At 51.7% G+C, this 22,813-nt stretch overlaps 8 protein-coding genes across 8 annotated transcripts; 6 read left to right on the top strand and 2 right to left on the bottom strand.

Annotated features, from left to right (window-relative positions):
* Positions 1-143: 143 nt before the first annotated feature.
* Positions 144-1,522, top strand: F5J12DRAFT_902721 (phosphatase 2C-like domain-containing protein; the record flags this gene model as incomplete). The annotated part of the gene is given in 6 exon segments (XM_051748324.1): positions 144-230; positions 285-482; positions 562-871; positions 924-1,246; positions 1,266-1,289; positions 1,349-1,522. The coding sequence occupies 6 exon segments, from the start codon at positions 144-146 to the stop codon at positions 1,520-1,522; spliced, it is 1,116 nt and encodes a 371-aa protein (XP_051605003.1).
* Positions 1,523-3,485: 1,963 nt separating this feature from the next.
* F5J12DRAFT_194068 (uncharacterized protein) lies at positions 3,486-4,559 on the top strand. Its single transcript, XM_051738347.1, has 4 exons — positions 3,486-3,552; positions 3,611-3,701; positions 3,809-3,978; positions 4,066-4,559. Exons 1-4 carry the CDS (start codon positions 3,550-3,552, stop codon positions 4,330-4,332), a joined length of 531 nt encoding a protein of 176 aa, XP_051605002.1. The 5' UTR covers positions 3,486-3,549; the 3' UTR covers positions 4,333-4,559.
* A 122-nt stretch (positions 4,560-4,681) lies between these two features.
* On the bottom strand, positions 4,682-8,995 carry F5J12DRAFT_946238 (uncharacterized protein; the record flags this gene model as incomplete). The annotated part of the gene is made up of 19 exons (XM_051749744.1): positions 8,912-8,995; positions 8,743-8,863; positions 8,532-8,686; positions 8,365-8,476; positions 8,201-8,307; positions 8,068-8,147; positions 7,838-8,009; positions 7,389-7,771; positions 7,262-7,333; positions 7,152-7,204; positions 7,090-7,099; positions 6,646-7,014; positions 6,453-6,571; positions 6,219-6,398; positions 6,060-6,163; positions 5,375-6,009; positions 5,178-5,321; positions 4,758-5,118; positions 4,682-4,691 (listed from the first exon to the last, which is right to left on the bottom strand). The coding sequence occupies exons 1-19, from the start codon at positions 8,983-8,985 to the stop codon at positions 4,682-4,684; spliced, it is 3,261 nt and encodes a 1,086-aa protein (XP_051605001.1). The 5' UTR covers positions 8,986-8,995.
* A 170-nt stretch (positions 8,996-9,165) lies between these two features.
* Positions 9,166-10,924, top strand: F5J12DRAFT_946234 (uncharacterized protein; the record flags this gene model as incomplete). Its single annotated transcript, XM_051749743.1, has 3 exons — positions 9,166-9,439; positions 9,491-10,156; positions 10,209-10,924. The coding sequence occupies 3 exons, from the start codon at positions 9,166-9,168 to the stop codon at positions 10,922-10,924; spliced, it is 1,656 nt and encodes a 551-aa protein (XP_051605000.1).
* A 2,924-nt stretch (positions 10,925-13,848) lies between these two features.
* F5J12DRAFT_902718 (transcription initiation factor TFIID subunit A-domain-containing protein) lies at positions 13,849-15,213 on the top strand (the record flags this gene model as incomplete). Its single annotated transcript, XM_051748323.1, has 6 exons — positions 13,849-14,109; positions 14,180-14,278; positions 14,336-14,543; positions 14,620-14,786; positions 14,840-14,954; positions 15,023-15,213. 6 exons carry the CDS (start codon positions 13,849-13,851, stop codon positions 15,211-15,213), a joined length of 1,041 nt encoding a protein of 346 aa, XP_051604999.1.
* Positions 15,214-16,048: 835 nt separating this feature from the next.
* On the bottom strand, positions 16,049-18,127 carry F5J12DRAFT_798038 (hemolysin-III related-domain-containing protein). Its single transcript, XM_051744203.1, has 6 exons — positions 17,293-18,127; positions 17,174-17,238; positions 16,909-17,125; positions 16,703-16,853; positions 16,549-16,651; positions 16,049-16,496 (listed from the first exon to the last, which is right to left on the bottom strand). Exons 1-6 carry the CDS (start codon positions 18,087-18,089, stop codon positions 16,276-16,278), a joined length of 1,554 nt encoding a protein of 517 aa, XP_051604998.1. The 5' UTR covers positions 18,090-18,127; the 3' UTR covers positions 16,049-16,275.
* Positions 18,128-18,336: 209 nt separating this feature from the next.
* F5J12DRAFT_902730 (uncharacterized protein) lies at positions 18,337-21,183 on the top strand (the record flags this gene model as incomplete). The annotated part of the gene is made up of 8 exons (XM_051748325.1): positions 18,337-18,359; positions 19,281-19,380; positions 19,417-19,706; positions 19,759-19,822; positions 19,877-19,958; positions 20,004-20,596; positions 20,652-21,043; positions 21,069-21,183. The coding sequence occupies 8 exons, from the start codon at positions 18,337-18,339 to the stop codon at positions 21,181-21,183; spliced, it is 1,659 nt and encodes a 552-aa protein (XP_051604997.1).
* A 325-nt stretch (positions 21,184-21,508) lies between these two features.
* F5J12DRAFT_698716 (uncharacterized protein) lies at positions 21,509-21,821 on the top strand (the record flags this gene model as incomplete). Its single annotated transcript, XM_051740470.1, has 2 exons — positions 21,509-21,590; positions 21,655-21,821. Coding segments are annotated over 2 exons (249 nt in total), but the record flags the coding sequence as incomplete, so codon positions are not given.
* Positions 21,822-22,813: the final 992 nt, after the last annotated feature.

The following is a 22,813-nucleotide window of genomic DNA, read 5'->3' as shown; positions in this document are numbered from 1 at the left end:
ATCCGTGTCGATGAAATTAATAGCCACTGCGCCAGCTGAGTGGGTGCCTTCTCATCAGTCCTTGTTCCCCCACATCTGTCTAACCCCATCACCCTCCTCGTCTGCCACCCCTCCCCAGCCCTCCCCAAGACTCGGATACAACTATGCGTACTGCCCCACCGCGATTTACAGACTCCCCAAACGCACGCTCCAAGTCAATCACAACTGCAGAAGGCCGCGACACGTACGGAGTACGTCCGCTTGCACTTGCCGCTATCATCGACCCCTCACCCCCTATATATCAGATTTTAAACCAGCATTCAGTTGGTAACACCGCATTCCAAGTAGGTGTATCTGAAGATAAGGGTACGCGCAGATACATGGAGGATGCGCACTCTTTTGTCGTCGACTATGCCGGCGTCAGAGGCCAAGGCTTTTTTGCCGTCTTTGATGGGCATGCAGGCAAGCATGCAGCTGAGTGGTGCGGCCAGCATTTCCACGAGGTACGTTCTGTTCCGCAGGGTCCCTCTTCATCCCGTCACTTGCGAACACCCTTGACCCTTGCCCCTATCGAACCCGTAGTATCTTCTCAACGCACTCCGCACCTCCCGATCCACCACCATTCCAGACATTCTCAATGAGACGTTCCATACTGTGGATAGGCGTCTCTCTCACCTTTGCGAAGAATCCGATGGAAAGATCCATTCCGGTTGTACCGTAGCAACTGCTTTCCTCCGCATCGAGGATGAGTATGGTCGCCAACCCTTCCTCAAATCTCCGCCAACCACCCCTGAACACAATCGGAACCACTCCAGCGGATCTGATTCACATAGTGGAGAGTCGGGCGAGGAAACAGGTCCGTCGGGTGCCAAGAATCACAAAAAGACGAAGAGTTCGTCATCGGGCAACCGGATTGCCAGGGCATTCAAGAATCTAAGTGGAAGCGGACCTCCCACCTCACCCATCCCAGCCCGCGACCTCTCCACCGTCGTCTCCTCCGGTTATCACCCCTCCACGTTCGTGTAGACGCGTGCTTTATACTGCAAATGCGGGCGATGCGCGCGCTGTGCTTTGTCGCGCAGGCAAAGCTGTACGTCTCACATACGATCACAAGGGGTCCGACAAACAGGAAGCGAAACGCATCACGGACGCAGGCGGTTTTGTGATGAGCGGACGCGTTAATGGTGTATTGGCGGTGACGAGAAGCTTGGGTGATTCTTCGATGAAAGAGTTCGTCGTTGGGTCCCCTTATACAACGGAGACACAGGTTATGCGACGAAGATGAGTTCTTGATCCTGGCCTGCGACGGCGTAAGTCTTGTGGTCCTTCCCTGCCATATATTACACAGGACTCACCATCCTTGACACAGTTGTGGGACATTACTGGTGATCAAAGCGCAATTGACCTTGTGCGTCATATCGAGGACGCACAAGAAGCCAGCTATACACTCGTGCAGCACGCATTGTCGCGTCTGACCAATGATAACGTCACAGTTGTCGTCGTCCGCTTCAGGAAACCTGCGAAGCGTAGCAGCAGTCGATAGACCAAATTACTCACATTTCCTTGGACCCAGAGCAACAAGTGCAAACAATATCATCGTTACCGTGGTTCTTTTGTGCATTGCGTTAGCTTTACAACGTTGCAACCTTGGTGATCCTAGTCTCAGTCACCTTTGACTACTTTCCTGACTTCTCTCTGTTTGTTAACTTGTAGGATGTAGTTTTTCTCTTGGTCAAACTAAGATGTTCATTTCCTCCAGCTTTCTTATTGCGCTCCTTGTTTGTTATACTTTTAATTCTCCAGATACGCGGTTCAGTGTCTAACCCCCGTGGATCTGTAATAGGTACAGACTGACGCGTGTAGCTTGCCCAGTAACACTCGATATCGAGTTAGTTTTGTGCTTGTAAAGAAGTCCTGTACTGCTGCCCAGAGGAGAGGCGCAAAAATATCAGTGAAGTAGCAATGCTTCTGTTTCATGACATTCAAGAGATCCACGACACGTATGAGTATGTCCCAGGTCCAATCATGATACGTCGTCTGGTTCCCTCTTTTGTTTCATGCGTTTCTTTTCGCGCTTTTCCTTCCCCCTACCACGGTTCCCTCCAATTGCATCCTTCTCATTGGCACCTGCTTGGTCCTCTTTGAGTTTCCGCTTTTTGGTCCTTTTCTCGACGCGCTCCGGTCCTTTTCGCTGCCCCTCAGCTGCCTCACGCTCGAGGCGGACGAGGTCAGTGAAGGTATCTTCCCCAAATTCTTCTTCCTCCCCTTCGTCCGCAGGTGGTCCAGCATCACCTAGCACAGGCGATGAAGTGGTGGCATCTGTGACATGATGACGACGGCGCGAAGTAGGTGAAGAGGGAGCCGACGCCCTTGGAGAGCTCTGTCGGTGGAGAACATGTTCAGGTGAGAAAGGGTCAGCTTGGATGGATCCTTGTAAAGAAAGCATTTCATTAGCGACTGTCAACCTGGCTCAACGTATGTGTGATCATATGGAACAATCCCCAAAGATAGTGCATACCCAATGACAGTAAATTCGAGGTATCCGTCTGGGTCACCGAGCCTTTTTCCCGTTAGATGGTGTACCCATCGCCCACTACTTTCTGAGACTTTGTCTTTCGATTGTTTTGCCATGGCGTCAGGTAAGACATCTTGCATTTCGATTTCCCGCGTCACAGAGGTAAGTTCTTCTCCTTCGGCAGATGATGCATGTCCTTCCGAATCCCGCCCAAATCCAAACTCCGGGTCGTTTTCTGCTGGACCATATTCAAATGTCCACTGATCGCGAGGGAATATGGTGCCGAGGGATAGAGACATTGAACGTTCGGTGAACGAGGACCGAGACGTGGTCCGGTGAATATAAGTTTATCTTCCCGACTGCACATTCAATGCAAATACCAAAAGTACAACGTGAGATGAGAGACGTGGTTCACCGAAGCGCCGCGCTTGCTCACCCAGTTTCATGCCTACACGAGGGCTCCATACCGTCGCGTCAAAACCTACATTACATATTGCGAACGGGCAATCACCACGGACCGTAGCGGTACGGCTCAGAAACCGCGTATTAGAATGTGCAAGGAAGACGCCTTGCAAAGATGGGATATGGCTAATGAATGATACGTGCACCATCCATCGGGGAGTAAACGGGGCGGGCGCATTGGTCATCGAAAGGATCTGAGCGTACTAATTCCTGAGAAAAAACGTACCGCATAACCATACTGTCCAACAACTCCTCCACGCCTGCGCGGAGATTATTTGCAAATATGGGCGGCACGGACAATACGGTGGTTGCGTTGACGGTACAGAATTCGCTAACAGCACTAGGATGAAGATGAGGCGCGCTTTTTCTTCTTGACCTTTAGGCGTAATGGGAGAGCTGTCCGCGACATCGGACTGTTTCCGCTTTTTGGATTTGCGCGAGGCCGGCGATGATAACATGGCAACGAGGGATTTGGACCGGAGTACACTGGACAGGGAGAAATTTTGAGAGTGGTCACGTGACCGGGAGGAGCGTAGGTCCTCTTCGTATTTTAGAGTTATCACATCGTCGTCGGTGCCGTAGTTAATATTATCATGGTGCGTCGTCCATTCTATGACATAGGGAATGACGGGGCAGATTGAATTTGTTCCATAGTCCTCACCCAGGGTCATCGTGCAAATACTCATTACGGGTGCACAAATATTCGGAAAGGCATTTTACGAGGCAGGAAAACAAGCCGTGAAAAGTTCGTCCTTCATTAGCCCAGAACGTCTAATACGCAAAGCTGACAACACTCTATCTACTACTCACATATATCCCCCCTTGTAATGACACCTTCCGTCCATGCATCAGATGCTAAACATTCGCCGCAGGGCGGTATAGCTTCTGACATTACCGGCGTCCGCAATGCAACGTCCACGTCTGTAACGGACAAGTTGACCCGAGAACATCGTATGACACTGGACGAAGCCCATCTCATATTAAATGTCAAGCGGGGAGAGGCTATGGAGCAAATACTCAAGGTGAGTATACAACAATCATCCGTTCCGTGTTTAGTGACCAATGAATACTTGACCGGTACGTTGGTGCTGACTGACCTGCGGTCGTAGAACTATGAGCATCTCTTCAAAGCGAATTCCCCACGGCCTGCTCCAGAACCAGCAGCAGGCAGCCCACGGACGGGCAAACAACCTACGGCACCTGTATACCCCCATTATCTGCAGTCGAAAGTAGTCCGCGCGCGAGAACGAATAGAAGCAGAAGTAAAACTCACGCAGGAGGGAGCCGCTAGGTCAGCTGGTGAAAATAATCAAGCGTCTGGCACCGCGAACAGCAAGCCAAGTTCACCAGATACAGGATCAAGTTCACAAGCATAGCGTCCTCTGACGTATTCTTTCTCGTTGACCTCAGATAGAGATGCGGTTTATAAATATCCCCATTCCCTCATTTATTCATTCCATGCATATTACGACAGACAGTAGTCACTAATGAACATACAGTGCACAGGCCTCTATGGCGCAGGCAATGACTGTGCCCCCTGTCACTAAGCACAACTTGACCGCCCTGGAGGTAGACCAGACTTCTTCCAGGACTCTTTACCGTGACATTTCGTGACTCGTTTAACCAAAGGCCTGCCAGGAATCCATCTCATGTTCTCGTGAGGGTCATACGCGCCAAGTTCTGGAGGAACCCCCCTCGCAAGTGTTGTCTATCGCCGACGCGATACTATATATTGCTACAGCTGATGCAGGCAGGCGGAAACGAAACAAGAAAACATGTATTAGTACGTATGCAGGATTACTCCATAGCAAGCTCAACGCCCGACGTCTGAGGTGAGTCCGGCCAGTCTATTGGCTCTCCCTCCTCATCCTCCTCTATGGGTTGGGTCTCAACCACATTGCCGTCCTCATGAGGCTGGACCAAAGTACCGTCTTCGAACGTTAATGATTTTGATACCGATGATGCCTCTGTCATATCCACATCTGTAGTTTGTGTTTGAGATTCCCCAATACTACTGCTCCCTTGCGACTCGGTCCCAGGTATTTTGCCTGTTGTATTCTTCGACTTGCTCTCCGCTATTTGTTTAGGGGGGAGGCCAAATAGTGTGGTTTGCCGAGACAAGTCTTTCTTCTCCTTTTCTTTGCCCTTGCCGTTCGCCGGTCCTGGGTTATGGCCCGTCAGCATTCGACCAGATATCAGAGGCTACACAGGAGGAACTTACGTTTGCCTTTATCGTTGAATTCGACAGCCTCGACTTTGTTGAAGAAGCTTTCGCTCTTCTGAATTGGCTTGTCAAACTCTGGTTTTCGTGCAAAGGGATTACGTTTGGTATCGAAACCATTCTTGCGCGCGAATGGATTCTCTTCTGGATGCGCCGTCAGTTCATTCTGTACAGAGGCCGAGGGAAAAAACACTCACTCCTTGGCGAAGGAATCGGGGTCGAGGTCTCACCAACTGCACACCTCTTATTGTGCTCGCGTTCCAGATCCTTGAACCCAACCTCATCCTCCGTGTCTCTCTTCCTCTTCCCTTCTGGAGGTGGCGTCCACCCATGCTCCTGTGCCTCAACGCGCGTCCTGACCGCCCTGGCCGTTGCGTTTGACGCAGTAAATTCCGTATGCTCTACTACAGCGGCTGGCCTTGCAAGTGCTGGTCTCTCAATCTTCTTCGGAGGTTCGAAATCCTGGAATGGCTTCTTAGGGGCTTTCATATATCGATCTTCTTCCTCAAGCTCTCTCCTCTTCTCCCGTGCTCTCTCCAGAGGCGTGCCACCCTGCTCCTCACGCCACTGCTTGATTGCATCAATCTTCTCCTGAAGACCAAGGAGCCTATAGAACCCGGCAAGCTGAGATGCCGCACCGATCGAATGTGCAAAATGCAGCCGCTTAGTGAGCTCGATCGCACGCGGGGCCTTGTCGCTTTTACAAGCCGATTGGATGAGCTTGATGAGCGATTTATCGAGCTCGATTTCGCGCTTGTCAAGTTCCGGGTTCGTAAGTTCGTCTTCGAGGCCATCTCGGGCGAGGTTGATAAATATGCGTTCGCGTGCAGTGCTACGCGGTTGGGATAGCAGTGAGAATATGAACCTGAGAAAGAACGTTACCTTTCTTCGATGGGTGCGTCGACTGAGTCTTTGTTCCGGAAGGGCATACGTAACGGAACTTCCTGTATGAGTGGTCGAGGGAACCCTGGGTGTTCTTGTCTGCCCTGCGAGGTTGTCAGCCCCACCACCAGATCAACATCACATTCTTCAACCACTGACTTTGAGAATGATGCACATGAGGGTATCCTTGGATAAACCAACTGGCCAGTACGACTCGTCCCGGTTCTGCTTCCGCTCGAGCGCGTTCGCATCGAGTATCCGTGCCCAGCTCGCACGATTAGGGCGGCGGAAATTAATCATGATATGCATATGTCCGGAAGAGTCATATATCGCTGGGACCTGCCATCACGGATACATTCAACATGTAGCTTGCAATGATCATGGTCAACGCACCCCTTCATCCGTTATTCCAATCCATTTTAAAACGTGCCCTTTCGGGATCGGGAGAGGCTTTTGCTGGAGGACTTCAAATTCCCCGAAGGAAATCAATGTCGCAGTCAAACCCTGAGATCCTGTGTGCGGGTACGACCACCATCAACCAACACTCAACTAACGACTGGCACGCGTGACTTCGTTGTCCACTTACCGTCAATCGTGGTCGCCCCGGGCCGATGAACAACAATAACATACTCCTCTGCAGCGGCGATGCTCACGAATTCCCCTTCTAGCCCCAGCACAATTCTTTCCATACCGGATCCACTCAAAAAGGTAAGGTCTCCTGCGCTCGTGGCAACCACGACATTACCCTGCCCCTGAATATCCCCGCCCGACGTAGAAGGATCGCGCAGAGACTTCGTTGGTTTCTCCCCTCCAGCCGCGAGGCCGAGGACGCGCTGGCCAGGGGGAAGGGTATATTCCCAGTCACCTTGAGCTGACCAGGTTCCATAAGGTTTGTAGCGAACTTGGGCCGGGTGCTCCTGTTCTGGGGGGCATGCGAACAGAGCACCACGTTCTCCTGCACGGAGGAAGCGTCAAGCGCGAGAATTGTCAGCATAGGAAGAACAACATGCCGAGATATGCGATGTCGTACTTGAAGTGGTCTGTGAAATGGTATCCCTTCCGCGCGGAGCGGTCATGGAAATCGACGGTGACGATGTGGTGCGTGTCTTGGTCCGCTACCTCGATCACACCGACTGTATTGTACGCTATGTTAAGAGTGTCAGTCCAATCCACCTGTTAGACTCTGCAAATAAAAAGTTTACCGAGATAGCGCCGCTTGTTCTCCATTGGAGTCGAACTAGGTTGAAAAGGTGGTTGCGCCTTCGTGATACTGACTGCGCAAGGAGGTTCAGTGGATTGTCGCTCTTGCCTCACTTCCCACCAACTTACCCATTTCCTTTACAAACTTATTTCCTGCCTCCACTTGCCCAGTCTCTTCAGCTTCGTCCTCCATCCCATCGCCAAGATCATCGATAATCCAGTCATCCCCGTACTGATTCCCGTCATCATTTCCGCCAGCACCAATACCTTTATTGTCAACACCACTGTTGTCAATATCGTCGTCCGCTCCCCATAAGGTTGGGGGAACTTTGTGTTTGGTGGATCCGCCCTGTATATTTGCTGCTGTGCTCTGCTTTACGGGATCAGGGGAGCCTGCGGGAACCGGTTCCCTCCACCAGGTAAGGATGCCCTCATTATCGGTCCACGCGAGGAGGTTCTGGGAGGGGGAAAAGGCGAGTTGAGTGATGATGGCCTTCGGTGTGCCTGACTGTCTAAGTTGGATAGAAGAAAACAAAAAAATGTCGGATGACCCGGCTCAGCTGGCACGAGAGCCTTACCTCCATAATACACGCCTAGTTTGCGTACTCCATACGACGATTTCCTCCTTGCAGGCACTCGCGAGGTACAAGCCATTCACGGAGAGGGCAAGTGCCGTTATCGCACCGGTAATGCTAGAGTCTGAGAATGAAGCTAGCTTCTCCCAGTTTGGACGGGAGATGACGACGACGTCTGAACAGCGTAAAATTTAGTGCGGTTCCATTGCATTGTGAAGTGAGGTTACACATACCATGAGCCCTCGATGAAATGTACAAGTGGAGGCCGGAGGGATGCCAAACTGCGGAACAGTCGTGCATGAATTCTGGGGACCTGCCATAGGAGTGTAAGCGACATAAACTGTGAAAGGACTAAGGTCGACAGACTCGGGGTCCGAAACAGCAGGAATGACACCATCGATTGTTTTCTCGATTCTTGGCTCCGAGCCGGATATGTCCCAGACCGTTACGATTCCATCCGCGCTACTAGTTGTCTGAACATTCACGGGTCAATAGGGAAGGTGATGGCGGGACAAAAGAGGAAAGCATACGAGTAAATTTCCTGAAGGGTGCCAGGTCACCTTGCGTATGCATTTTTTATGGCCATCGAGTAGGATAACGTTGGTTATGTCATTTATATCCACAACCTTCACTGTTGTCTCACTGCCACGCAGTGAATATGTTGGTCACGTCAAAATAATGAGAACATGAGACATACTCTGTGGCAATAGCGACGCGTTTCCCGGCAGGATCGAATGCAAGATCCCGAATGGATACACCGGCAGCCTTTAAGACGAGCCCATGAAGGTCTGGTTTTCCGTGAATGTAGCTTCGGACCTCAGAGTCCTGACTTCCCGACAACCAGTAGTCGTTCTACAAACAAGGGTGTTTTCATGTTTGAACGACACGTGAGCGGGAGAGCTGCTCACGGAACTTGCGATAGAGGTTATTCCTTCGTCGGCCTCGTAAGCTACCTCTGGCTCCTGGTACTGGTCCTTCTCCATGTTCCATATCCGGACGAGGCTGTCCGAGCCCCCAGTGTACGACAGTCTACGAAGTTGAGAGGAGGACGGGTGTGTGGTGCAGTGTCCAACTTACTTTCCATCCCTAGAGAATGTAATGCAAGTGTAGCCAGGTTCGTGCGCCGAGTTTGTGAGCGTCTTGCTGGCCATGATGACCGTGTAGTCGAGGACGTGACAAGCGCGTTTGTCACGCACACGTCCTGTCACGTCATGTGACTGTGACTCCGCGATAGACCCCCCTGAGGACGAGCGAGGCCGAGGATCGACGTTTACCGAATCTGTAGTGGTGAGTGGACGACTCCCTTCGCTACGCGCATCCCGTCTCATGCCATGGCAAACGCATACAGGCTGCTGCTGTCGTCGTCGCCGTCGTCGCTGGCCATCTCCTCCGCTCTTCTGCTTATCCTCCCCCCTATTTCGCTGATCCTTCTCACTACCAAATGGCTTTCAGGACATCTCTCCGTTTCCTCGGCCCTCTTTTTTGTCCTAATTGCTCTCTTTTCCGCTGCATCTGGTGCGATGGAACTCACCCTCTCCCAGCACAGACTGCCAGCCTTGCTCTCCGACCTCACCGCAGCCTTTGAATCTGCGTTCGAATGCCTATGTGAGTGTAAAACCATCCGTCCATCCACCCATTTACGGATATTATGCACAGTATCCACGATTACCCTTGCCATCCTCTACCGGATAGCTCACTACAAGCATGTATCCTTGTCCCCCCTCCTCTGCCTCGTTGCAGTGTTGACCATATGCGGTATGTCGTCCGCCCTTTTCTGTTTTGCATACACTCTTATCGTTCTCCTCCGAGAAGCACTCGCGTTCTCAGTTGTCCCTCAGTCCCCTATCCTCTTGTCACCATTTCTTGCTGCTACCTCGCGTGTTCTCTCCTTCGCCTTGCTTTCATATATCATTCTTGCACGTCTCCCACACACCCGTAGCACCCTCCATAAACTGGATAGGTATCCCCCACGCGTGTCCTCTCCAACCATGGAAACATGGCCGTTCCCCGCTTCTCTTGCCCGTCACCAACCCAAGATGGACAGAAAAACCTCATCCATCAACCCGGCCACAGCTCCTCCGGCTGTTGCAACAACCACGAACGATCCATTGCGTATTCCTCTTGCTTTTGCTCTCTCTCAAGTGTTCGCGTTGCTGTGTGCCGCCTTAGACATCGTTCTGGAAGTAATCGTCAGCCGTATGGCAACCGATTTCAATCTCGCCAAGGCTGGCTCGGTTGTGCCGTGTAGGTTGCTGGATTTCTTTATTGCACGCGCAGCTGTTACTTGCGCATGGAGCGTCGCCCTGTTGATCGCTATACATGGTGAGTTGGATGCTGCTCTTCAGTGCTGCTCAAGACGAGGTGTTTCATCTAGTCATGCCCCCCACTCCGGCTTTGGGGCCTCCAGAGCAGGCGACAAAACATCCCATACCCAACCGTGGCATTCCTACTTCTAAATCCCCGTTTGCCAGATTTCCACATTGCGATTCCGCTTCGGACTATCTATTTGTCCCTGATCCCTTCGCGAGCATGCCTCCCCCACTGCTTCCACCTCCTGCAGCAGCCCTCGGATTGGATTTTGACGAGATTGGAACCAAGGGAATTGGTGTCCAGTATCGCTTCGCCGCTCCTCGTTCCAAAAAAGGACGACGAAGAACCGTGCCCAAGAAATCTCGCAGTACATCGCGCAAGGCGGCCCTCAATCACCAGAATTCGACAGAGCCCTTCATCCCCCGCTATCCTCTCCCCCTCAATATCGAGGAAGAGAGGGACAAGAGTTTGGGAGATGGTGTAATTCTGTCACAGCTGTTTTTGCAAAATATGAATCAAGGCATACCTATTGGCGAATTACGCGACTTCTCCATAAGCGGCGGCGCAGGGGTCGAGACCCCACAACTTGAGCATACCCCCCTGAGGTCACATTGGAGTTCCAGTTCAACGTTGAAGTCGACGAGTCACAGGTCCGGTATATCGGTCGCGGCTAGCGAAAGGCAGTTAAAGCGGGGCGGAAACATCCACATGATGTCGATGGACACCTCCGCGTCTTGCCCTTCTTCTGTTGGTGCATGCGAAAGCGAGGGTGGACCTTGATCAATCACCACAAGGGCTACCTCGACGTCTTAAATCCCTTCTGTTGAAAGGCTAATATGTAAACGTGTATCATCACTTAACCAAACGAAAGGGCTCGCGGCGCCACAAAGCATTTTGTCGACACTGACCTCTCTTCCCCGGTTCTAATCCATGTTTCTTCCATCCACGTCATCGTCGGTGCGCTTCCTGTATCGCATATGCCGTATATTGTACAACCCTTCGAACTTATCAACCATACCAGCAGCTCCGTAATCTCGACACGTCTTGCAGATTTGGCCTCGCTTTTCAGTTTTCAGTTTCGTCAAATCCCACATACCCGTTCGCCTCAGTCCGCAGCAGTTACGCTCCGTCTCGCTTCCTGACCAGTCTTCCTCTGCTTTCGTGCATGCACATCCTTTCCATCCATACCCGAATCCGACGGCTTAAATTAAGCTAACCTATACACTATTTAAATGCCACTCCAGTCGGCCTTCCACTTTCTTTCGGTTCCACTTATGTAACAGTGTAATTAGTAGTTACCGAACGTGTTTAAGATGTCGTATCAACCTCTAGAAAGCCATTTAGCGGTCGTTTAAAACACGACCTCATAGACCAACTGGAAGCTTGAACGTTGAACCCCATCCCAACTTCCTACCCGCACGGGCATAAAAACCGACTGCTCAAGATCGCCCGGGTTCCGACTCCCTCGACTGATATTCATCATTCATCAGAGGGTTTCCTGTGGTCTGGAAACAACCAACACAGAGTGTTAGTCCCGCACTGATTGGCGTTCTAGACTGGATAGGTGTGCTTCAACCACACGCTCAGGTACGAGCACGTGAGTACAGGTGACCCAGGAGAGCACAAGTAGGATACGGCTTGCCGTGGGACCAGCGGAAGCCACGGAAAACCGTACTCTAATTGCAAGCTGCCGATGGCGATGGCCCAAAGTATTGGACGGGATGCTGACATAAAGGCGACGATGCGAATGTTGGCGTGAAGCCGGGTCTCGAGGAAACGGGATGCCGTGTAGGAAGAAGAAGAAAAACCTTTTGCATGCTTGCTCAGGCTTTTATGGCGGAAACGCAGATACTCGCAAACTTTAGCGGTACGGAATTTCAGCCTTCCAGCCTGCAGCTTCCCGTCGAGAATCGGGGTCCATATGATCGGTAGCTTCGCAGAGCGAACGTAGAAGACAGGGGATTGGGGGCGGATCGTATCAAGATCTGCGAAGAGTCTTGGCATTCCGGGCCATGCTCGATTTGCTTCTTCGACCAAGCCACGAACAACCCGATTGTCTTCGATGGTGGCGAAGTTGCAAAGAGAAGCGGCATGAAACCCTGGCGTTTTAATTGGAACGCAGCGGCGACCTCTCTAGATTTACCAGTCGTCAGCGCAACCGCGACAGTGTCGAGAACGCGATTACGGTGCTTTGCTTCAAGTGCCACATCCCTGAGGATCCTAGTCCGGTGACTACTATATGTCTATGAGGCAGCCTCAATGAACTTTCCTCTCACGGATGTGTTTGGACACCAGAAGTACTTGCCGGGTACTGGAGCAACCAACCGTATCCCACCTTCTGGACGCCTCCACATCTTGCCCTTCCTCTGTTGGTGGATGGAGCGAAGGTGTGGCCGTGATAAGACTGCAGCGAGACGGCTTGTCTGCCTTCCCCCCTGCGGCAGCCAGTCGAAAATCGAGATGCATATGATTGATGGCTTCGCAGAGCAAACGCAGAGGGCGGGAATTCTGGAGAACAAGGGTGGATCGTCGCAATTTGGTCGCAATATCCACGTGGAGTCCTGCTAAGAGATTGAATAGAAGACAGAAATGAGGGTGGATCGCAAAATCCACGTATGAGAATCTTTCTGAGAGATTAACGTCCTCGGAGCTGAAGTCATTGAGCCGTTGTCATAACATGCGTCATTTGCGGAAACGGAGGTCCAATATTGCCGAAATATATATTTACTTCGTTTCCCCCTACTCTGCGGAGTTCTTAGAGGAAGAGAATATCAGTTTCTGGGGGAATGCAATAGGACCTTTCTTGACGCACGTGAGAATCTGGTCTCCCCTAGCAGTCCCCCAGGAAAACCAAAGACTATGGAACTCTCAACTATGGTGAGAATACGGCCACGCGCCACGGTCTTCATAATCTTCGCGGGACCCGCATCTCGTTATGTTCTTCCCGTAACGAGAAAACACCACATGGAAACGGTGATCACTTCGACCAAGCCATGAACGTTTTCGATGGTCCTTCATCGCCGAAAACAAGCGGTGCAGGATCACGGCATTCGTCGAACGAAGCAGCGAAGACCTCTCCAGACTTCCCGGTCGTCAGCACGACTGAGAAGAATAAAAGCAGCTGCAGCGTTGTGTCGTGACTTCGGCCCGATCATCATGTTGGCCCACACCTTGGTAAGGCGTGGATACCCAGACCGATCTGGTGGTTGGAGTTGCTCCCAAAGATGTACTGGGTCCGGGTGGTCGTACAAGATGTTCAACGGGAGAACGAACCATCCAGCCTTCATGGTTTCGCAATATGCTATTATGCGTGTGCCCAGTGCTTTGACCGTAGCATCGCAGATATCATGTGATGACACTAACCAGAACCGAGCAAACTGGAAGTATTTAGTTGCAGCCAACCAAGGAAAAGGATAGATCAAGCCCGAAGGCCTTACAGCCGTGAGCCGAGGCTCTAAATTCTTATTACATTTCCCTTTGCTTGATGTTCAGGCCGCTTCGTGTTGTGCGACGTTCGGCAAAAAAATATCTTGTGAAATTTAGGACGTACGAAATGTCCGTATGAATCCAAGCTGATCACCTGCAAAAGTCCCGGCGAGGATCGGAAGGCCTTCCACGTATGGTAACTTTCCGGACCTTTGAACGGCACAATCACTCCTCCGCTCCCCGTCACCGACCGGCCAACGAGCAAGTACTGTGTAGACATGGCCGCAAACGACCAACAAACATCCAGCGCACCGACACCGACACCGACACCTCCTTCCACTGCAGCGGCGGCAAGCACTCCAGCACCAGCACCGTCCTCCAGCCCGGCCAACATCATCACCGCACTTGGGAACGCGTTCAAGAATCAGAATGGTGAGCCGATCACAGGAGAGCGTATTGCGCAACTTCTTGCGCAGAATATGGGCCAGCTTGGGGAGCTCGCGCGCCAGGGAAAGCTGAACGCGCAACAGATTCAACAGGCAAGTGCGGATCTTGTGGCATCGACTCCTTTTTGTGCCTTAGGAGTGGTTCGACTGAACATCCATCTAGCTGAAGGAATATGCAGAGAGGTATAAGACTCCTGCTACCGGTGCGATTACTACGACAGCGGGAACATCCACAGCGTCTATAGCAACTACTTCAGCCAAGGTATGTACGTGTGCGGTGCTCGACATCACATCGACTGACGATGTATCACTTTTCTAGCCAGCGGGGATAACACCTACAGCAGTATCGACCGCCACTAGTGCGTTCAAAACCGGCTCATCTGCTCCTGTCCTTACCTCAACAACGGGGGACGGATATCCCATCAGCCAAACGCTCGCTACAACCAATCCTGGGCCCGTGTCATGGCCTGCGGCACAACAGGGAAGACCGACTTTGACTGGCGGCATGACTGCTGGAAGAATATCTGGTCAGAAATTTCCATGGCTTATACTGTGTGTCACTCTGTCTGATTATTTATTTTCTACGTGCTTTTATGGTGATAGGCACCCCGGCGCAGGTAGCTCGGTCGGGCGAGGAAACGACGTTGTCGATTGATGACAACCGCACGAGAAGGAAGAACACACCCGGGGACCAGAGCATGCGCCGCTCAATCCAGGACGTGGTATTGAGCGTCGATCCCAACGTGCGTATCGAACCCGAGGTTGAAGACGTATGTTTCGCTTTTCTTTCGTTTGTTCCATGGGACTCACGTAACCACATTAGCTGCTCTTGCAAATTGCAGATGAGTTTATAGATTCGGTCACGAATTTCGGATGCCGGCTAGCCAAGCACCGAGGGAGCGATTCCCTCGAAGTCAAGGACCTCCAGTTGCATCTGGGTAAGTATCCATGGTGTTATTCCGTTCCACTTTCATCGGGGAGCTCACAGATCATGATTCTTGCTCAGAACGCAATCATAACATCCGTATACCAGGTTTCGCTTCAGACGACACACGTATATCGCTTTCCCAATCTACTGTCGCAGCTCCTGCACCCACCACAACGGCCAAGAAGTCTGCACAAGGAAATTCAGCAACACTCAGAAGCCAGCGACTCGCACAAGTGCAGCAAGCCAAACGAGAGGGAAAGCTGCTATGAATTCTCCATTCACCGTATTCTTCGTCCTCCGTTCGCGCATGTTGTATCGATAAGCTCGGTAGTATACCGGTAAATCATGGTTTAAGGCCACAAGTAACATTCTCTTGAAATGAACTAACGCCAGTCCCAAAGGGTATGTCCTGTGGGTACTATCACAACATCTACAATTTGTGCTAGCCAGTGTTCAACGTTCAAGGATAGCACGAGTTTGATATGCGCGGCCATTCGTTAGCAGTCAGCAGTCCTGTGTTTCCATACCATCGACGGGACAATGGCAGTATTCAAGGTCCTGGGCCGATGGGGCTACCTGACAGACAGCTCGACCAGCAGCTCAGGCAGTTGACAGCGTGCGCCTTGCGTTCTAGACTTGATCACGAGTTTGAACAGTTGCTCGTGTTTCCTAGCCTCTGCTAAATGCATCCCAGTAGATATAGCTTTGTATTTGTCAAGGGTCGTTGCGGGTTTCTCATCTTCCGAGACCACTTACAAGATTTGGCCATTTGGCTGTGATACGCACTAGATATCTGAACATGTAGGGTTGTCCGTCTGAGATCGGTATCAGGGTCTTGCCGTATGATCAAGGGTGCCAAGCGTCCCCGCTTGAAAGCGGCAAAGATGGTCTCCGCTAAAGTTGTCACCGAATGATATTTCGTCACGAGGACCAGGATTCTGACAGATGTATAGCATGCATGATCGCAACCAGAGCGCTCACTGCACTCGCCAAGCCAGGGGTAGGAAGCAACAGGGATCAGGGGTATTGAATCTCGCGGCCTTGAGGGGCCAGACAGACTCAGATGCACTCCCCAAATCAGGGGCAGGTAGGCAATAGCGGTCAGCGATAGCACCTCGAGGGGCCAGACAGATGGTATATAGAACACGCAGTTCTCTAGACAAGCAAAATATGGCTAAACAGGATGGAGTCATGGTTGAACCAAGTCGACCTCTGGACATCCAGTCGTGTGGACAAAAATCGAGCATTAAGGTTAGGAATTCTGACATAAATACCCAGTTGATAGCTTCTATAGACCCTGGCGTAGTCTCCAACCCCCTCACTCTAGGGGCTCATCCCGATCCTTGGCATTGGAACCCGTCACGAAGTAAAGCAATAGCCTCCCGATGCTGTTTGATAGCAAGTACGATGAATGCATGCCATATCGCATGCGAGCCACCGCCACACCAGTCAAGATAGTGCGAAAATCGCTCGGAAAGTAGGCACTCGGGAAAGTGTGTCGCATAAAACGCAAGTCCGATAAGGTAAGAAATGATGGATGGCCAGATTGGGTCTATATGTGTGGCATGTGAAGTGGAATCGACAAACGGAGAGAAAGGACATACCGAGGAAGACCTTGACTTGCGAGGGAGAATGTAGGTACGAGAGGGCGGCAATCGGCGCCGCAGACGTGAAAGCTAGGGACACGAAAAAGAGGATGCGCAAATGCTGTTGACAAGTTTCATCAACCCGCTCCACACTCACACGAGAAAGTCTCACCCTGTATGCAGGATCGTTGAACCACTTGAAAAACGGGAACGCATTTCCCGCCACGCCGGTCAAGAGACAGCATACGAGAAACATGTTGCCAATGTTTGGGTGACATTGAAATCCATAGTACACGACGGTGCCAACAGAAGCACTGATGAGCCTACCAAAATGGCCGCCAGTTTAAATCAGCGAGGAGGTATTCGAGTTCACCTTACCATCCGATTCCTACATAATCGATTCTAGCACAGAGGTCCATTCCTTCCGGATGCGCGCAGCCAGACATGGTATGCCAGACAACGCTACTGAAGAGGCAAATGAGGGCGAACGTCAGGAACGCTGCCTCGGGTATATCTACAAATCTCGGGGTATTGAATATTGGAATGCAATTGATAAACCACAGCAAGAACGGAATAAGGTGTGTGTGAATATTTACTACGGACAGATGAGCATTGGAATCACGCGGAGTGAGGGACGACAAACGCGTTTCGTTATGGACGGCAAAGAGAGACATGATGATGAGTGGCCATTTCTCGAGGGGAATGAACCTAGAACAAGCAGTCAAACAGGCTTCAGAAAGCCATTTGCAAGCATTGACTGACCGATATCCCCTCGTGACGAAAGGGTTGTTCCTCCACTGGGGAGGCAAGTCTACGTATTGAATGAGCCGTGAACCCTGAAGAGACTGTTTCACAGCTCGGGCAACATCCAGTGCAACGTGCTCGAGCATTTCCTCTGCTTTGTTCACATCGTCCGTCAGCTCGGACACCAGTTCCGACGACATAATTGAATCGAGGATACCGGAAAAGCGGGTTCTGTTGGGCAGCGAAGGAATATCTACGGCAAGTATGTCCATGGACCGTAGGTGAGCCTGAAATGACTGGAGACGCGTAGAAATGGCCGACAGTCGGTTGTAAAAGTCTAAATCCGAGAGGCGAGAACGAACGTCGTCAATATGTACATTGATATCAGTCAGGGAAAAGGAGGCAAGGTGCGCTCGGACGTCAGTCAAGGATGGAATGTCGGGTAGTTCAGCGAAGTGGGAGGACACGTCCGAGCGAATGCCCCGTACCATCTCAAGGGCATCCTTGGCCCAGAGGCGGGCGTCCTCGATTGAGTGGTCACCTTTGATCTTGAACGTTTCCGCAATGCGGAGATCAGAGATGGGTGACTCGAGCTTGGACAGCCTGTGCTCTGCATCTTCCAGGTAAGACAACAAAAGAACTTTCAGGGTGCCCAATGCCTCCCGTGCTGAGGCTGTGGAGAGGTCGAGAGCCTCCAGCGAGTCTGGCAATCTTCTGCAGAGAGGCAGGCGAGCATAGCGCGAGGTGTCTGCAGTGGAAAACCGACGCCTGCGACGGAGAAGTGGACCGTCGGCAGCTGTGACCGTCGTCGCCATCGCAGGGGAACAAGCAACTGACGAAAACACGAGGATGCGAACTCACTAATACCTGACGCCGGAGACATGTCCACATCCGGTAATCACATGAGCCGGGCCGGCGACAACTTCACTGCAATGACCACCTGGCCTCCACGGCTACTCGTGGTGGGTTTGGGTAATCTCCCTTATCCCAACACACGTCACAGGTATGTTCTCTAGACGCATCATACTCCAGACATTCATTAACACCCTCCAAGCATCGGCCATGTCGTCGTTGATGCTCTGGCTGTACGGTTCAGTATCCACATGAACATGAATAGATCCATAGGAGGTTTCATAGGTCACTCCGACGTATTGCTCTCGGACGATACGGTGTCGTTGACGCTTTTCAAACCCAGTGCGTGTGTTGCACCCTCACTTACGTTTACTTTCTGATCGGTCTGTCTCAGAGTCATTGATGAACGTTAGCGGTCCATCCGTTGCGTGTGCTCTCCGTAACACCGTCAAACTCACCACCTCCATGGTCGTCCTTCATGACTCGCTCGATCACAAAGTAAAAGTTTTGTCCGTCAAACCCGGGGGTTCCGCCAACGGACACAACGGCGTTCGGAGTGTGATTGATGCCCTCGGTGCGAATACTGACTTCTACCGCTTCCGGGTTGGGATCGGACGGGACCGTGCTGTAGATTCTGCGGAATATGTGCTGTCTAATATGTCCGCAGACGAGCTTCTGCATTGGAATGGCGCCGGTTTGGACAGGGTCTGCAGTGAACTTGGAAAGATTGCGTCGAGAAATCGGTGTACCTGAGCCAGCTCAAGTACGACTGCACATGTTATTTAATATGCCCCTCCGGGCCCTCTCAGTCTCATTTAGTACTATTGTTAATTGGCCGAAGCAAGTACCAGCATATGAATACACTCTTGTGATGTTGAATCCAACGTCCCGTCGGAAGCAGTTCTGTAACCGACCCGAGAAGTTTCGGGCCTGATGCCTGTGCAGTGTCTCATCGTAAGTACATAGCCTACAAATATCGCATGGAGCGTTGCCGGAAATACGTCTTATCTTTCCCCCCTCACCCCTCCACCCTTGACAATGAAGACGCTCCCAGCTAACTATTGCGAGGCTATGAGCCATGGTAAGCGCCCGAACACCTCGCTGCGGCTGCATCTCTTGCGTACCAATGGCCCCGGAACCGACACGCCATGCAGTCTCGCGACCCTCCCGACAGACGTCCTTTTCGAAGTCTCCAGGTATATCGACCTCAAAGCAGACGTTCTCAACTTCGCGTTGGCGGCCAGTACCCTCCTCGTTCACCGGAAGCGTGGCTCATAAGTTTGCTTACAGGGCAAAAGCTTATTCTTCGGCTTGCTTCCAGCAGTATACGATGACGTCCGTCTCGATACTCTAGAGCAATGCAAGGCAACCCTTGCAATGCTGAATCGGGACCCAAGTATAGCGCGCCACATTCAGAAGTTAACCGTCCGTTTCCCTTCGAGCGCTTCGCATTCCGGTGGCTTCCCGATATCGGTCTTGCTGAGGACATTGGCACCTAAACTGGATGCACTGCATACGTTCATCTGGGATGCAGGGGAGATACCCCAGTGCGATGACATGTGGTTCGCGCTGCGGATTTCGTAAGGAAGCTAATTTGACGGGTACTGAATGACTGAGTAAGTTGTGTCCCAGATGTCCACGGCTGCACACTGTCGGCACATCATACGGAGCCAAGCTACCAGACAGCCATAGCACCGTACGTCTTGAGAGATGTTTTCTTGCAGCATACAGAATTCCGAACAATTTGCAGCTCTTTCAATTTAAGAACTTGCGTGGTTTCAGGTTGGCGCTGAAGCCGGCCTTTTACGACAATCATTCAGATGGTCTCCAAGGTACATTGCATCATCATCTCTGGGTTCTGGACTTATCAAACGCAGAGTTACCTTCAGAGTCCCGACTCTGGGACATGCTTATTCGCCGATGCTCAAATCTGGAAGAACTCCATATCTCCGGCGCACCCTTCCTCCCGGTTTCTGTCGTACATCCTCTCTGTTACGCGCGCTGGCCGAAACTACGATCGCTGTCCCTCGGTGATATCGTCCTGGACTGGCAACCTCGAGGGGGAGGCGTTAAGCCACCGTTCATCGCTTTCCTCGAGGCACATCCTCATTTACAAATGCTAAGGACCTCTCGCGCAGCCCTTAATCCGGGGTTTTTGTCATCCCTGGATAAGGGAGCACTGCCTAATCTCACGCGGTTTGCGGGTTCTCTGGAGCAATTACAGGGCTTGTCCCAGATTTATTCTCAGATCACTAGTGTGGCAATTGACGAGCCACTTGTGATCCGAGACATGGCTCCATTACTTGCAGCTGGCGTCCTACAAGGTCTTCACTGTTTGACTGAGCTGCGTGTGGCACTTGTATTTCAGGCAGCATACGAGGGTGGTCGCTTGGTTCGTTCCATCGTGAACGCCTGCCCCCGCCTCACCAAGCTGGAGTTAATATGTGCTCGTAGACCGTCATTCACTCTAGTACGACCTTTTTTTCTTCTGCTTGCTTTGATAACCGTTGATGAACTGCTTGTAGGACACGCTTGCCAAAATCATCGGTGCACTTCCGCGTCTGCGTCAGCTCCGTGTGACGATGGTTCGCGCCCGTTGTGAACAATCCCTTAAAGAATGCGCTGCTCTTATCGCACGTTCAAACCCACAGTTGCAGACCTTTAGTATTACGTTCATTTCCCCCACTCTCCCTCCGCCCATCCCACTCAGCGCGGATATCAGCGTAAATGGCGGCGAACCAGCTCATCCCTACCTCGAATCCGGGAACTACGTACTACAAACAGATGAATATGGTCTACCATCGTCAGTCGTGGGTACGGAACGCAGGGCGCTACGTTCGTTATCCCTCCCTCCGATTGGGATAACGATGCCACTCCCAACATTACCTCTGAACACCTGTACTACGAAGAAGTACAAGTACCGATTTGACCTCCATCCCAAGTCGAGGAAGGGGGCTGGGTGCGATTTTCGAGAAGAGCGTTGCAGGTGAGGAGATGAGAGTACTTGTCCTGATGCTGTCGCTCGGTGGGGCAGCACTCTGGGTGTTCTTCAGTTGAGGTCGCTCCTCAGCAGGACTTCCCTCGTGCGACCGAGAGCCTTGACCAGTGTAAAAGTTTTAGCGTTAGGGTATTGCCGCCCGCAAAGACTGTTGTGCTTGTTGTTTTATTGCTGTCCTTGTATTTTTTACAGTGTTTCTGTATTCTGTATGTCATTGTTAGCCGGTACCTTTGCGACAATAAGCGAAACGTGTTTGTGTGTTTTCCACTTTTCCCAAAATCCATCCCACCGTATACGCTCTGCATATTACTCGTCGTGGCCTCGGTCTACTCGTTCGCATCTTCTGTTCCGTACTCCCGGCATGCCATTTCTTCGGTGACATCCATGGAAAGTGTACTCGCAATTGGCGTCGGGCTAGGTTTGCGTATGGTCGTCGATGCTGCCACGGATGATCACAAAGTAGGAGGTGCGTTGCTCTCCAGTCACTACCGTATTTCGTGTTCCATCCTTGTTTTCTCAAAATGTTCTAGGTGTCCTCGTCGGCCTATGGGAAGGAGTAGTTTTGAATCATTTTGTTCGAAAAATGCCCCGGTCATTCGACCCCTACATCGCCTTGGCCTTCCGGGTATTCGTAGACTTCTTGTTTACCCAATCGCTCTCTCGCATGGCTCTTGTCGCCTTGTGGACAGTGGTGGGCATGCTCCTTGCGGATATCGCCCCAAGCATTTGGCGTGACTCAGGTTTGCGACGCCTCTACCGACGGGTCCGCAGAGAAGCCCGTCACGTCAAACGAGCAATCCCAGACATTAGGATAAAAAATGATATACCCCGCGTTAGACTCTTCTCTCATAGGTATAGGGAGTCATCACTTGCCTCGATACGCAGCGACAGAGCTGCCCCTGCACAATCCCCTCCTCCTGGAATGACACCCATGCCTGGGCCTCCAAGACGACCCAGTGGTAGAAATCCTCCGGGAACATTCCCGGGCTCTTCTGGCTGGTCAGAAACGGAGACAGAAGTTACCGCTCTCCGCGCCCGCGTTGTTGACCTCCCGGGGCTGTCCCCTTCCCTTATACCCACTCGAGTCGATGCTCAGCTTCAACATTTGGATGTAAGTGATGTCCCCGGGCCCGGAGCACAATCAGCGTCTTTTGTTGCAACGGAAACACAAAATCAAACCATACTATTAGAAACATGTGATACCCAAACTAATGCGGTGTCGGAGCTCATCAACCCGATCGATGACCCATCGAATTGTGATCCGCCTGCAATACCCGATGACTGGGTGGACATTACACCGCCCCTCCAACCTCAGTTGGATCAGGTTGCAGTCCCGCTCTTGACAGATCTACAGGAACTGCCATCACCTATTCCCCGACTACCGACTCCCCCTCGCCCCTCATCCATCTTCGAACCCACACCCCGTATTAGTACCGTCCCTGATATACCAGATGTCGACCCCAAAGGCGATAACACGCCTGCACCTCATCAAATACCCCTGCCTGGATCTCGAGCCGCTACCGTTATTGGTGGTGTGGAGGAACACTCGATCAGCACGAGGCATACACTTATCGCACGTATGGAGAAGGACCGGCTCTGAACTAGGAGTCGATCCTTTGCGACCCGTTGCCCCCTACCCGACAGTAGTACCGCCAAAAGTATTCAGCAAGCTCAAGCACCCCTTGACTG

The sequence above is a fragment of the Pisolithus orientalis genome (genome assembly GCF_024613125.1).
Source record: "Pisolithus orientalis strain OTSU chromosome Unknown F5J12scaffold_2, whole genome shotgun sequence".
NCBI classification, from domain to species: Eukaryota; Fungi; Basidiomycota; class Agaricomycetes; order Boletales; family Pisolithaceae; genus Pisolithus; species Pisolithus orientalis.
Note: the sequence above shows the minus strand (reverse complement) of the source record. Positions and strands in the feature narration are given on the sequence as shown.

Coding starts and splice junctions, on each gene's coding strand:
- F5J12DRAFT_798038 (XM_051744203.1), bottom strand. CDS start 18,089: ATGGCGACGACGGTCACAGCTGCCGACGGTCCACTTCTCCGTCGCAGG. Junction 17,239..17,292: donor TTCGTCACGAGGGGATATCG/GTCAGTCAATGC, acceptor TGCTTGTTCTAG/GTTCATTCCCCTCGAGAAAT. Junction 17,126..17,173: donor TGCCGTCCATAACGAAACGC/GTTTGTCGTCCC, acceptor ATCTGTCCGTAG/TAAATATTCACACACACCTT.
- F5J12DRAFT_194068 (XM_051738347.1), top strand. Junction 3,702..3,808: donor AGGAAAACAAGCCGTGAAAA/GTTCGTCCTTCA, acceptor TCCATGCATCAG/ATGCTAAACATTCGCCGCAG. Junction 3,979..4,065: donor CTATGGAGCAAATACTCAAG/GTGAGTATACAA, acceptor CTGCGGTCGTAG/AACTATGAGCATCTCTTCAA.